At 38.2% G+C, this 15,652-nt stretch overlaps 1 protein-coding gene across 2 annotated transcripts in view; it reads left to right on the top strand.

The window, feature by feature from the left end:
- Window positions 1–15,652, top strand: part of WDSUB1 (WD repeat, sterile alpha motif and U-box domain containing 1) — a 50,042-nt gene that overhangs the window by 21,623 nt on the left and 12,767 nt on the right. For both annotated transcript variants that reach the window (XM_058664545.1, XM_004577140.3), the window contains exons 6-9: window positions 618–651; window positions 1,992–2,032; window positions 2,114–2,220; window positions 2,895–3,074. In XM_058664545.1, coding sequence (XP_058520528.1) covers window positions 618–651; window positions 1,992–2,032; window positions 2,114–2,220; window positions 2,895–3,074 — 362 coding nt within the window. The remainder of the gene's footprint in view (window positions 1–617; window positions 652–1,991; window positions 2,033–2,113; window positions 2,221–2,894; window positions 3,075–15,652) is intronic.

Raw genomic sequence — 15,652 nt, 5'->3', positions numbered from 1 at the left:
AAAGATTGGGAAAGCAGCAGATAATTTTATATTTATCTGGTGTTTTAAATTAAATGCTGTTATATTTTCTTTGCAAGATGATTTTTTTTCCTTGTAAGATTAACTTCAGCAGACAGCTTTTAGTGTTTGTACATTAAAGGAAGCCATGCAGTCAACATTAAGTTTATAACTATAATTTGTATTAATGGTCATGGTCAAGACATACAATAATTGAGAAGTAGTGAAGGCATAGCTGTATCCTTCAAGCAAAGTGTTATGAGAAATAAAACCATGTAACATAACAAGTAATAGCTTTTCCTTGTACTGCTTCTTTGTTGCTAACTTGATATGAAATTGTATCATAATTATGTATCATAGATGCCGGTACTGTTTACGCCCATGTAGTATAAATAGCATATGCTGTTGTTTTAAATAGTTTTTTGATAAATTTAATGTATCATGTAGATTGCCTAACTCAAATTTATTACAGGTGAACTGTAACAGACTTTCTCAGTATTTTTATTTCACTATTTCAGTGTTTTCTAAAAAGGATACTGAAATGCTAGAAAAATATTATCTAAATAAGTAGTATAATTTCTTTATGGAATTTCTCACTTATTTTCTTTTCTCTTTCAAAGATCAGTGGATAAGTCTGTCATAGTATATGATATTGTAAGTATTTCAAAATCTTCTATGTGACTTACATAAACTATTTTTAGAATATTTTAAATTTAGGTAGACATAATATAAAAACATATGTCTTCTTTTTAGTGTGCCAAAATGTATAAAATATATATTTTTGTAAGTGTTAAAGTTGATATGCAAATAAATACTTCTTTGGAATTATTATTAAGTAATAATTTTTAGATGGGTGTATTTTGAATATGAATCTAGAAGAGGAAGATTGGTTGAGCACCAGAATCCAAAAAATAGATGCAGTCATTTATTAAATGTTTGTGAAGGTTTATGTCTGTTTTCAGAGAGTATGGTTGAAAGTGGATCACAATTCATGGAATTTTAGAGGTTAGAGACTGGCATAAGAAAGAATAAGTTATCCTGGGCCTAGAAAAACACTATTTTCTGGTGAATCCATGTGGGCAAAAATCAAGTTGCCTGAGTTTGCAGAAAGTGAATGCCTGATAACAGGAGTAGTATTTACCAAGAGAAATGAGTGTTGAGTGGAGCCATATAGTAATGCAATTCAGTTTATAACTATGCTTGCAAATGGAGTTATAAATCATCAAAATGTAACAGGATCCAGTAGGTAATACAATCTAATTTTATGAAATATATCTTTAATATTTCTCTTGACCTTTTCATCATATTTTACATTCACAGAAGTAGTTATACTTATGAAATGTTCTTAATAGAGTGAGGTGTAGTTAAATACACATAATGCCAATATTGGGTATATTTATTATATAGTATGTGTTTGTGCTTTTTAGTTTATATTTGTAGCTTTGTTTGATATATGTGTGTATATAAATTCAAACAACTCAGTAGGTACCAAGAACCAGTGTATATATAAAACTCAAGGAATTTTTGTAAAGTTTCTATCATTAGTTTCTTTAATGAAATGGACTTAATCCAGCTTATGATTTCCGTGGCACCCTTTTCATGAACTTACTGCCATGCCCTGTGTGTTTTTGACAAGTTTAAAATTAAATCGTTTGGTATGTATCAAGTAGTGTTTTACATCCTGTGCACAGCCTTATGTTAGGAATTTCAACATACTTGGTGCAATAAAAATAGTTCATTCATAATGCTTTTTTATCCACAGTAGTGACTATCCACAGAATTTGTAAAAAGGTATGAGTAGCAGTATGCAGATAATGAAAAAGCAAAGTACCTAGAAATATTACAATAGATGCCATTTTCTTTTCATTGAATAGTTTGTTACAAATAATAAATTAGAATAAATACAGCATATAAACCATTCATGTCAAGTGAGTTTTGATCATTAATGTTACTCTTGTTTGAGTCAATGTGGAGTTTTTTTCATTGTTTTTCAGAATACTGAGAGTATTCTTCACACGTTGACTCAACATAGCAGGTCTGAACTTAATCCCCTTTATTCTAATGATTGGCTAGTTTAAAAATTAGAAGATAAGTAATAGTTGTTTTTAATAACTAGATATGTCACCACTTGTGCCTTTGCGCCTGATACCCTCTTACTTGCTACTGGTTCAATGGACAAAACTGTGAACATCTGGCAGTTTGACCTGGAAACACTTGGCCAAGGTCAGTAAGGATATCATACTTAATCCATCTCAGCCCCGCTCTTCATATTCAGTAAGTCTTCATACACATAACTGACATTACTTTTTTCTCAGTATGAAGACTGCATTCATATGTAATGCAACACAAACATTGTTGAGAAGCTCATGTTCAAAGTAGTTGGCCTCTGATAGTCGTTGATAAATGCTTGGGGTGCATGTTTGTCTCACAAGGCTCATGGTGCTGCAGGCTGTTTGAATTATTTTTCTTTTTTTTAGTTAAATATGTCTTGAGGACAGAGAAGAAGCTGCAGTTGTATTTTTGTTTTTGTTTTCAATCCTCTCTAGCAACATTTGTGCATAATTTAGGAGTTTTATTTGTATCACTTGTAATTAACCAAATTGTGAGGCTGCTATACAGATGACAGAGAAAATAGAATATTTTTACTGACATAAATTTTATATAATAAAAAAGTTTCGAAAGAGTAGCATTTACTGTGCTGTTAAAGGGATACTATTAAGTAATACTGTTCGCAATGTCATCTTAATAATTATCTTACTAATATCTTAGAAGGAAGTTAAGATGGTAAAACTCAAATTTAGGGAGATTTTATCTACTTTAGAATAAAAATGTTTACAAAAGAAATGCTTTTTGTTTGATATTATTTCATTTGGCTTTTTTGTGTGTTGCTTGTTAAGCAAGGAGCCTGGAGGAGCAACCTAAGCAGTTTGTTGAAGATTGGTCAGAAGAGGATGTCTCCTCCTGGCTTTGTGCACAGGGCCTGAAAGACCTTGTTGATATTTTCAAGATGAATAACATTGATGGAAAGGAGCTGTTGAATCTTACCAAAGAAAGCCTGGCTGATGATTTGAAAATTGGTAAGTTTAGCAGAAAATAGTGGGTTTTTTTTTAATGACTTTATAATCTGAGGCTGCTTTAGTTCTCTTCACAGTTTCTTAATATTCTAGCATTGGAATTACTCTGGTGTATACACTTATGTAAAAGGAATGTATATTTTTTATTAGGTTAGGGAAAAGGAAATGTTATATAGCATTTCCTTGGGTAACTAAGCCCACCCCATAATTGTAGTTTACAAAACAAATTGAAATATAATTCATAGCCCATAAAATTTATCTAATTTTAGAACGCATTTAGCACCTTGGAAGAATACCCTACAGTTTAGCAGTCACTGATTGTTCTCTTTGCTCTCTGGCCTTGGAATTGCTAATCTACCGTTTGTCTCTACCTGTTTGCCTACTGTTGACATTTCACACATATGAAAACGACGCTATATGGCTGATCAGGTCTAGCTTCTTTTATCTAGCATGTGTTTTTTTAAAGATTTATTTATTTATTTATTTATTTTGCAAAGTAGATACACAGAGAGGAGAGACAGGAAGATCTTCCGAGCCAATTCGTAGCCAGGAGTCAGGAGCCTCTTCTGGGTCTCCCACACGGGTGCAGGGTCCCAAACCATTGGGCCATCCTTGACTGCTTTCCCTGGCCACAAGCTAGGAGCTGGATGGGAAGTGGGGCCACCGGGATTAGAATTGGCACCATATGGGATCCTGGCGCATTGAAGGCAAGGACTTTAGCTGGTAGGCCACCACGCCTGGCCCCCTAGCATGTTTTTGAGATTCATTCATGTTGGACATACTTTAGTGCTTCATTCCCATTTGGGATTAAAATCCCACTGTAGAAGTTTATCACTTATTTATTCACTAGTTGATGGGATTTGTGTTTTGATTTTTTGCTCTTATGAACACTGGCTTGAACAGTTATGCACAGATTTTTGTGTGGGCATCTATTTTCAGTTTTCATGTGTATATATAATTAGGGTTGGAATTGGTTGGTCATATAATTCCATGCATAATAATTTGAGGAATATCCAGACAATACTTTGTCTTCCAAGGTAGCTGAGTTACTTTACAGTTCTGCCAGCGACGGAGGAGGGTTCTAGTGTCCCATTGTCCTTACTAGTGCTTGCTTGCTCTTTATTGTTAGTATTGTTTTTCACCCAGTATTGATTTATATGCGTAGTGGATCATCTCCCTCCTCCTACCCCTCCCTTTTCTCTATTTCCCCCTGCTATTATTGGTGTCCAGGTTATTACAATGGCACAGTCATTCATTTCATTGAAACAGGCTTAACTTTCTGTTATATAAATGTATCATGATGTGACAAGTGTGAGAAAAGGAAGAAAATAAAGACACATAATGTAAAAGTATAATTAAAACTAATAATGGGAGCCCTACTGTTATTGAGGAGTAAAGATGCATTCTGCATACATCTGTTACTTCCTAGTATGCTAATCTCCCTAGTGGGGTTCATAGTATTTGTGTGTGTGTTCTGTGTATTAGTTGTTATATTGGCAGAACATAACGATATTTCTCTTTTTTGGGACTGACTTAGTTTAAGCATAATGGTTTCAAGCTGAGTTCATTCTGTTGCACTGTGGCTCAGTAGTATTTCATGGAGTGAACATACCATGTTCTTTATCCATTCATCTCTTTTTGGGCTTCTGGGTTATTTCCATGTCTTAGCTACTATGAATTATACTGTTGTTAAAGATGGGGTTGCAGATGCTTCTCTTGTATGCAGTTTCATTTCATTTGGATACATTCCCAGGAGTGGGATGGCTGGGTCATATGGTGTTTCTGTTATCAGCTGACTGAGGTATCTCCATGCTGATTTCCATAATGGTTGCTCTGGTTGGCATTCGCACCCAGATTCTCACCAGCAGTTATTGCTGATTTGTAAACATAAGCCATTCTCACCAGCATTAGGTGGAGCCACATTACACTTTTTATTTGCACTTTGCTGACTGCTAGAGAACCTGGCTGAACATTTTTCTCATGACTATTAGCCCTTGAAATTTTATTGTTTGATAAAAAGATTTGTGCATATCTGTAGAAGGACATTGTGATTCTAGAAGGACAGCAAGCATAGGATTACAATTGATAGGATAACATTTGTATGAGAACAACTGATTGTATACTATTTGTATAACTAAATGGATAGCATTTGTATGAGAACAACTGAATGGATAGCATTTGTATGAGAACACTTGGTGGGATATACTAAACGAAAGAGTTCCAAACAAGAGTGTGGAAACAATTGATGGGTTCTGCACTTCCTCCCTTATCCTATGTGACTCTCAGGCTGTTAAAGTCTGTTGCCACTAATAAACTTCTGCTATTGATCATCGGTCAGAGTCCACACATGTTAATCTCAGGCTCTGTGCATCAAGTCCATTGTTGCAGAACAGCTAACACATATCCTTTACCGATTTATTTATTGGGTTGATTGTTTTGCTGTGAAGTTTCTAGAGATTAGTTCATGGAATATAATAGTTATTCCTGTGTATTAGTCCTCCCTTCGTTGTGTAATGTGTGAATATTTTCTCCTATTCTGTTGGTGGTCTCTTTATTGACTGTTTCCCTTGCAGTACATAAACTTCTTAGCTTGATATAATCCCATTTGTTTATTTTTGGGGTCTCCTTTAGGAAGTCTTTTCCTATGGCTGCCTTCCAGGGAGTTCCCGATGTTTTCCTTTAGTAATTTGATGGTGTCAGGTCATAGGTTTACATCCTTGATCGATTTAGAGTTGGTTTTTATGTGAAGTTAAAGGGTAAGGGTCCTGTTACTTCTGCAAGCATATATCCAATTTTCCCAGCACCATTTAAGAGATTATCTTTTCTCCCTGCGTTGATTTCAGGTTGTTTGATTATACGTGTTTAGGTTATTTTATGGGATTTCTATTCTGTTCAACATATTCATCTTCAGTTCTGTTTTTTTTTTTGCCAGCTTTTGTCCTGGGCTGTTATGATTACTGCTGCCCTGTAGTATGTTTTGAAATCTGGCATTCTGATAGTTCTTTTTTTTTTTTAATTGTATAGGTATAGGATTGCTTTGGCTATTTGGGATTTCTTTTGTTTCCATATGAATTTTACCATCATTTTTTGTAGCTCTGAGAAAAATGTCAGTGGAATTTTGATTGGGCTCTCATTGAACTAGATTACTTTCAGTAGTATGCATATTTTGATGATGTTGATGTTGATTCTACCAGTCCACAAACATGGCAGATTTTTCCATGATTTGGTCATCTATTTCTTGAATGGTTTGTAGGGGTTTTTTTCTAAGATTTATTTTGTATATATATTTGAAAAGGCAGATTTACACAGAGGAGGAGATATGCAGAGAAAGATCTTTCATCAGCTCCCAAATAGCCACAATGGCTGGTTTTGAGCCAATCTGAAGCTGATCCAAAGCCAGGAGCTTCTTCCGGGTCTTCCATGTGGGTTTAGGATCCCAAAGCTTTGGGCCATCCTCTGCTGCTTTCCCAGGCCACAAGCAGGGAGCTGGATGGGAAGTGGGCAGCCGGGATTAGAACTGGCGTCCATACGCAATGCTAGTGTTTTCCAGGGGGAGGGATAGCCAATTGAACCATCATACTGGACCCAATGATTTATAGTTTTCATCATAAAGATCCCTCACAACCTTGATTAATTTTATTGGGTATTGAGGTGCTTTTTGTTTTGCTGCTCTTGTGAATTAGACTTATTTTGCAAACTTTCTTAGCCATGGAATTGTTTGTATATATCAAGGCCATTGATTGACATTGATTTTGTGTCCTGTTAGGAATTTCAGTAGTCTGTTAGCTGAGTCTTTGTTCCCCTATATAGATTATGATGTTCTCTGTTCTATTTCTGTGATTTCTTTTTCTTGCCTAGTAGTTCTGCTTAGTACCTCCAGTACTGTGTTGAGTAGCAGTGGTGAGAGTAGGTATCCTTGTGTGGTTCCAGATCTTACTGGAAACATTTTTAGCTTTTTCCCATTCAGTATGATGTTGGCATTGCATTTTTTCATGTATTGCCTTGATTGTGTTGAGGAAATGATTATTTTATCCCTGATATTGTTTTTAGCATGAAAGAATATTAGATTTTATCAAATGCTTTCTCAGTCTGTTGAAATAATCATGTGATTTTTATTTTTCAGTTTGATGATGTAGTGAATAAAATTTATTATTTTGCATATGCTGGACCATCCTGCATGCCAGGGATAAATACTGGCTAGTGTTTTGTTGAGAGTTTTTGCATCTGCATTCATCATGGAAATTGGTATATAGCCTCTCTCTTTGTTGTTCTGGTTTAGGAATTAAGGATATGTTGGCCTCATTAAAGGAATTTGGGAGGGTTGCCTCCCTTTCTATTGTGTTGAATCATTTGTGAAGGTTCCTAGTTTCTGACAGGTTTGGTAGAGTTCAAGTCATCCCTGAACTTTTCTTTGTTGGGAGTTTTTATTACTGATTCAGTCTCTGCCCTAGTTATTGGTCTATTTAGGTTTTTGTTGTTCTCATGATTCAGATTTGGTAAATTGTATGTGTCTAGAAATTTATACATTTCTTCTAGATTTTCCAGTTCATTGGCTTATAGTTAGTAGTCTTTCCTAATGACTGCATATCCATGGTATCTATTGTTTCCCTTTTCATCTCTGATCTTACTGATATGGGTCATTGACTTTTTTTTAATGGTTGGGCCAATGGCATATCAAATTTGTGAACTTTTTTTTTTTCAGAGAACCAGCTCTCCCATTATATGTATCATTTTTTTGTTTCAGTTTTGTTCTCTAATTTTAGTTTTTTTCTGCTTTTTTTTTGCTGTTTTTCTATATCCTTTAGATATATTGGTAACTCATTTATTTGAAACTTTTATGATGTCTTGGTATAGGCACTAATAGCAGTGAATTTACTTAGCACTGCTTTTGCTGTATCCTACATATTTTGATATGTTGTGTTGACATCTTCCCTCATTTCCAAGAATTTTTGTTTCCACTTTGATTTGTTCTAAAAACCAACTGTTCATTCAGAAGCATGTTGTTCAACCTCCAAGTATTTGCATATTTTCTGGAATTCTTGGCTTCCTGGTTTCCAGCTTCATTCCCTGGTGGTCTGAAAAGATGCATGGCATAATATCAGTTCTTTTAAATTTGCTGAGAATTTTGGCCTATCAAATGGTCTGTTCTGGAGAAGGTTCCATGTATTGATGAAAAGAATGTGTTCTGAGGCTAGCATGGTGTCTTGGCCCAAGCACTTCAGACATGTGTTCCTGCTTTGCTAGACACATTAGCAGGAGTTGGATCAGAAATGGAACAGTTAAGAGTTGAACTGGGATACTGATGTTGCTGGTAGCAGCGTAAGTGACTGCACTGCAACTCTGGCCCCGATATTGCATTTTGGTTTATTTTTAGTTCATTTATTTATATGTGTTTGAAAGGCAGAATAGCAGAGGTATTCTCTATCTGCTATTTTATTCCCTAAATGTCTACAACAACCTGAGTAGGCCAACCTGAAGCCAGGAACTTCATTTGGGTCATGCATGTGAGTGGCAGGGATTCAGGTACTTGCGCCATGCTCTGATGCCTCCCATGATGTACGTTAGCAGAAAGCTGGATTGAAAATAGAGGCAGGACTCGGTCTCTATTCTCATAGAGTCCAGTACCTGTCAAGTGCAGTCTTCTGCCCAATGCCATTCAACTCTAGAGGCTTGGTGTGTGAGAACCAGTCAAGATAGAGGCCTTTGCTCAGCTCCAATCGTTGTGGCTGCTTGGGGAGTGAACTATCTGATGGAAGTTCTTCCTCTTTGTCTCTCCTCCTCTCTGTATATCTGACTTTCCAAATAAAAATAAATAATCTTTAAAAAAAAAAAAAAGGTGGGGGGGTCTTAGCAAGTGCTAGGTTCCACACAGTTGGCCCAGCTCTGAGTCCAAGGCAGGGTTCTGACTGTCTTCTGACCTCTCTCTAGCCTCCCTAGCAGTTAATGATTAGTTTACTGTTTCTGTCGATTTGCCTATTCTGGACATATATATATAATCACAATGCATGAATTCTTTTTTTTTTTTTTAAGATTTTTATTGATATTACAGCCAGATATACACAGAGGAGGAGAGACAGAGAGGAAGATCTTCCGTCCGATGATTCACTCCCCAAGTGAGCCGCAACGGGCCGATGCGCGCCGATCCGATGCCGGGAACCTGGAACCTCTTCTAGGTCTCCCACGCGGGTGCAGTGTCCCAATGCATTGGGCCGTCCTCAACTGCCTTCCCAGGCCACAAGCAGGGAGCTGGATGGGAAGTGGAGCTGCCGGGACCAGAACCGGTGCCCACATGGGATCCCGGAGCCTTTAAGGGGAGGACTTTAGCCGCCAGGCCACGCCGCCGGGCCCACAATGCATGAATTCTTAAGAAGGTACGTTGAAAATGGAATTAGAACATATGTGTGTTTTGGTTCAGTTTTGTTTTTTTAATCCATGCATAGTATTTCCTTCATCTTTAAAAAACATTTGTTTTTCTGAAAGACAGAGTTAGAGATAAAGGGAAAGACAGTTCCTGCATCTGCCAAATGGATGTTATGGTGGGGCCAGGGCCAGGGCCAGATCAATCCCAGGTGCCAGGAGCTTCTTCTTAGATCTCCCACCTTCAGCTTTCCCAGGCCATGATCAGGAAGCTGGGTTGGAAGTGGGGAAGCTTGGACTTGAACCAGCATTTACAAGGAATGTTGGCATCATAAACGGGCTGAAACCACTGTATGAAAATGCCCAGCCTCGACACATGGCTTTCTGATGGTTTACATTTTCCATACCATTTCTAAAATACCATCTTATGTATGCTTTTATATCTGGTTTCTTTCATTCCTTATAATGCTTCCAAGGTTTGTCCATGTTTTTGTATATTCAGTATGTCTTTCTCATGACTGAATTAAATTCCATTTTGTGGTCTGTACACCAGTTGGAAGACATTTGGGTTGTTTGTACTTTAGGCTATTTTAAATACATCTGCTATGAATGTTCATGTGTAAGTTTTAATGTTACTACTTGTTTTCCTGTTTTTGAGTATATAATGGAAGCATGATCATCATTAGTACCTGGAACACCTGCTAGATGGCTTTTCAAAGTAGCAGAACCATTTTACATTTCCATCATTAATGTGTAAGAATTTCAATTTCTTTGCTTCCTTGTCAATGCTTGTTCTTTCCTATCAACTTGATCATAACAATTCTAGGAGTCATAAAATATTTCATTGTAGTTTTGGTTTGTATTTGCTCAGCATCACAAAGCATCTTTGTTGATGTATCTTTAGGGAAATGTGTTCAGATCTTCACCTGTTTTTTTAATTTGTCTTTATTCTTACAATTGTTTACTTGTTTTGGTACTGCGTATTTATCAAAAACAAATTTGGAGTTACATCTCATGTTCTAATAAGTAATGACCAGACATTATTGTCAATATGCTGTAGTAAAATCCAACATTAACCAATATGCTCAGGAAATGAGGCTAACCATGTTGTGATTTATTGTTGGCAATAAAATGGCTTAGTCATTTTTGTTTTGTTTTTTTAAAGATTTGTTTATTTTTATTGGAAAGGCAAATTTACAGATAGGAGAGACAGAGAGGAAGATCTTCCATCCAATGGTTCACTGCCCAAGTGGCCGCAACGGCTGGAGCTGCACTGATCTAAAGCCGGGAACCAGGAACCTCTTCCAGGTCTCCCACACGGGTGCAGAGTCCCAAGGCTATGGGCCGTCCTCGACTGCTTTCCCAGGCCACAAGCAGGGAGCTGGATGGGAAGTGGAGCTGCTGGGATTAGAACCAGCGCCCATATGGGATCCTGGCACATTCAAGGCGAGGACTTTAGCCGCTAGGCCATCGTGCTGGGCCCTAGATAGTCATTTTAAATGTTGCATTATACTACCTTGACATGTGTAGTATAGTATTAAAGTCCATTTAAATCTGTCAAGTTTATGGCCATTTAAGAAATTAACAGAATGTTGATTTTGTGAGATTTGTGAAGGTGGTGGTAAGGCGGTATGCACCCCATACCATGACAGCCTGTAAATATCCCGGCTGTTCCACTTCCCATCCAGCACCCTGCTTGTGGTCTGGGAAAGTAGTAAAGGACAGCCCGAAGCCTTGGGACCCTGCACTCACATGGAAGACCCGGAAAAAGCTCCTAGCTTCAGATCGGCTCAGCACCTACCATTGTGGCCACTTTGGGAATGAACGAGAAGTTGGAAGGTCTTTCTTTCTGTGTCTCCTTCTCTCTGTGAATCTGCCTTTCCACTAAAAATAAATCTTAAAAAAGATTGCTTTTGTTTCACAAGTAACATTTCTTTATAAGTTACTGTTTTTTTTCTCGAGAATAGTTAATAGTGAAGGTTTTATTTTAAAGTTCTCCAATTTAGCCTTTTCAAAAAATTTATTTTTAGTGGAACCGCAGATAAACAGAGAGGAGGAGAGACAACAGAGGAAGATTTTCCATATGTTGATTCACTCCCCAAGTGGTCACAAAGGTTAGAGCTGAGCCAATCCAAAACCAGGAGCCTCTTCTGGGTCTCCCACGTGGGTGCAGGGTCTCAAGGCCTTGAGCCATCCTCCACTGCTTTCCCAGGCCACAAGAAGGGAGTTGGATGGGAAGCGGGCCCGCCAGGATTAAAACCAGAGCCCATTTGGGATTCTGGCATGTGCAGGGAGAAGACTTCAGTCACTAAGCTACCATGCTGGGCCCTCATTTAGCCTTTTAATCACATGTTTTCTTGTTTGTTCCTTGCAATACATCACAATGCAACCAGTGCTTAATATGAAAAAATTTGTACACCTTAGTATAATAAAAATGAGTATATTTTTTATATTTAGCCTTTGCTTAATTTTACATTTAGTTTTTGTAGTCAGGACACAATGGGTTCAGTGATTTCCAAAGATGAACCTCAGGTTTAGCAGTAATAATTTTATTTTGAAATTTAGTTAAGTTTTGGTATTAACAGACTGAAGCAAAAATTACATACAATTTAATTTAATTCAGTGGTGATTAATTGCTAACTCTGAACACTCACTGTATTTGTGAAAAAAAAAAATGTTGTATGTTGTGTAATAGGCTTTTGCTTTGCCCTTGTGTTTAAAGTTTGGAAAGTTAATAAATTCAACAAATTAAACACAGAATATATCAGTAAGTAGACTAAGACTTATTGTCTGAAGTTTTTTAAAGTTTTTCTTTTAAAAAACTAACCTCAGTCTTCTTTAAGTACTGTTTTTTACTTGCAATGAATTTCTTTTTTACTCTTGCATTTCAAGAAAAGCACACCCTTTCTCAAAACAGCAAATTAGACCAATAGAAAATTAAGATTGGGTTCAGAAAGCAAGAGGCAAACAGATGAGTGTATAAGTATATGCTAATGAATTTTCCTCTTTAAATGCCTAATTATTTTACTTTTCTTTGCCTTTGAAAAATATTAGGAAGACAGTTCCCATGTCAGTGTGACTAATTTCAACATGGAGCTTATGGAGGAAGTAGATTAAGTATGCAGTGAAGTGCACTGGAGTGTTGGAGACCAAAGTAGTTGTATATTACACTTGACACTTTAAAATTAAGTATTTTTTAAGAAATTGAACAGTCTATCAAGTCTTTTTTTTCCAGTGAGCCTTTAGTGAGCATACCGTAAAGGAAGTTGTGCAGGCTTGAAATGTCTGAATTGGTAATGCAGCCGTGGATAACAGCCACTTTCTTGGGTTGGGTTAATGAACACCTTGGGGGTAAAACAGACATACAGTTTTAGATAGGAACTAATTTTCTGTCTAGTACTACTGCATTGGCATAGGAATGTCCAGATTACAGTTTCAAGAAACCTGTGGATACTGGAAGTCATTTATGTGCCCTTGAAATTTTGTGCGCTACGATAACATTTAGTATCTGAAAAGCATGTCGTTTAAACGAGTAAGGGGGCGCTCGGCAGTGTGGCCTAGTGGCTAAGGTCCTCGCTTTGATCCCATATGGCCGCTGGTTCTAATCATGGCAGCTCCACTTCCTCTCTGTCTCTCCTCCTCTCAGTATATCTGACTTTGTAATAAAAATAAAATAAATCTTTAAAAAAAAAAAAAGAGTAAGGGGGCCTGGCGGTGTGGCCCAGTGGCTAAAGTCCTCGCCTTGAGAGCTCCAGAATCTCATATGGACGCCGGTTCTACTCCCGGCAGCTCCACTTCCCATCCAGCTCCCTGCTTGTGGCCTGGGAAAGCAGTGGAGGACGGCCCAAAGCCTTGGGACCTTGCACCCGCGTGGGAGACCTGGAAGAGGTTCCTGGTTCCCACCTTCGGATTGGCGCGCACCGGCCCGTTGCGGCTCAGTTGGGGAGTGAAACATCAGATGGAAGATCTTCCTCTCTTTCTCTCCTCCTCTGTGTATATCTAGCTTTCCAATAATAAAAAAATAAAAAAAAAAAGTTGCTTGTAGAAGATAAGTTAGGTGAGCCAAGAAGTGCACTGCCTGCCACATGCCCATCTATGCGTTGGCGTCAGTTTGTGCCTGGGCTTTGAGATGATCAGTATTTGGTGTGCATCATTGGATTGGGAATTGCTGTAGATGATGAAATGGCAGAAACTTGCTGTGGTAAGTTCTAAGGAGCTGTTGTACCTAATGTCAGTATTGATGCTAATGCTCAAGTAATTGTCAATCATAGATTGGTATGTGGGAATAAGAATTTTTAAGGGGGGCATTCTTTCTTTTGTGATCCCCCCAAACATATATAACGAGACATTTCTTACCATTTTCTAAGTTAAAAATGATGCCAATTTTTTGAGACTTTATACTTTAACTGTCTTTATAAACTCAATTTTGAAAGTTTCGTGTCTCAACTCATAGTAATACTTTACTATATTAAATGATTGTATATTACCCAACTATGTAACTGCACATATCACTAAGGAATTGAACATTCACCATTTTTCTGTTTATGCACCTTTAAAATGCAGTTACTCCTCCCAGGCTGGGAACTGCGCCCTTCCCTCTGTTGGACAGGCATGGCCCAGGTTGCTGCTGCTCCATGAGTTCTGTCTGACTGAGGGCCGTCATTTGTCCTGCAGCTTCCAGCTCCACAGATGTCAGCCAGATCTTGTGGATAGTAGTGGTTTACCCTGACCTATAGTGCGAGGTTGGTGAGGATACCCAGACTCTTTGTTTTGTCTGTGGGATTTGAGTTTGCCATCAGGTTGTTCTGATTCAAAGAAATTAAAGAAGTAGACTGCACTTAGCATTACCTTCTCCAAATCCACTTGTTGTAAAACCCCTGGTGTACCTAGTGTGGGGTTTTTCTTTCCTGTACTATAATATTTTTGTGTTTCCCTCCCTTAATTTTTCTTCGCCAATTTTTCTTTTTAAAGATGTAATGTTATTTATTTGAAAGCTAAGGTAACAGAGTGATGCAGGGGGAGAGGGGGAGGGGTATATCTTTCACCTGGTGTTCACTCCTCAAATGCCTGCGGTGGACAGAGCCAGGAACCAAGCGCTTCTTCCCAGTCCCCACCTGGGTGGAGGACCCATTGGACCATCTGCTGCTGCTTTCCCAGGCACATTATTAGAAAGCTTGATTTTAAGTTGAGTTGCTGGGATTTGAATCGGCATCCAGCATGGTGGCTTTACCTATTACAGCAGTCCCGTCTTGATCATTCTTTTTTGAAATTTGCTTTGTAAAATTCTATTCATTTAGGGGAAAAAAGCAGTTTGTTCCCAGTAGTTTCTGGTTCTGTTCTTGGAGTGCTGTGTGGGGTGACTGAGTGAGCAGGCTGGAGTCTCCAGCCTTGAGCTGCGGTGGTGGCAGTGACACAGGGCAGGTGTGGGAGGGAGGGCACCAGAAGGAAGGGCTCCATCCTGTTCGTGGATGCAGATCGCTGCTCTGCGCTGGCATTTTCGACCTCTCGCCTTGGAACACATTCTTCAGTTTCTCTGGGGATTTCAGAGTCTTTATTTGGTTTTGTGTTGTTCTTTGGATGGCTGTTAGAATTACGTTATTCTCCAGAATTGGATAAGGGGAAAGAAAGGTACTGAGGCTGGTACTGGTTTTGTTTTGTCATCAAGAAACAGATGGCTTCTTGGGATTCTAGTAACTACTAGGCAGATATTGCCCATGACCTGTACACCGGGTATACAGTGTTCGAGTTTGTAATATTCATTCCCAGTCCCCGATTCAAGGAGATGCTTCTTTTTAGCTAAGCATTGGGCATATGGTTCTGTAAATACCTCCCTGAGGGCAGAGTGATCTGACTGTGTGTAAGGGACTTGCAGTTGGACAAGGATAATACCTAGTTTTGAATTAGACCTTCTGTATCCTTTATTACAAATGCAATAAGCACTCAAAATGTTACTGCAGACACATGTGATAAGAACACACCTTTCCCAGAATATTAAATGCTGCAGTATATTTTCATTATAAATAGTTTAACTCTTTCCACAAGATGGCTATATCTAGCAGCGTGTTACACCAAAATCACATGCTCATTGGCAAGCCCTGTGTATGCATGGAGGGTAGGGGGAGGATTTTAGTTCAGCAAGTTACTGGGCACATGTTCAGGAAGCATAACACAGTGCGACAGTCCCACATCTCATCCTCCAGTTTGCACACATGCTATCCTCGTCT

The sequence above is a fragment of the Ochotona princeps genome, chromosome 5, assembly GCF_030435755.1.
Source record: "Ochotona princeps isolate mOchPri1 chromosome 5, mOchPri1.hap1, whole genome shotgun sequence".
NCBI lineage: Eukaryota > Metazoa > Chordata > Mammalia > Lagomorpha > Ochotonidae > Ochotona > Ochotona princeps.
Note: the sequence above shows the minus strand (reverse complement) of the source record. Positions and strands in the feature narration are given on the sequence as shown.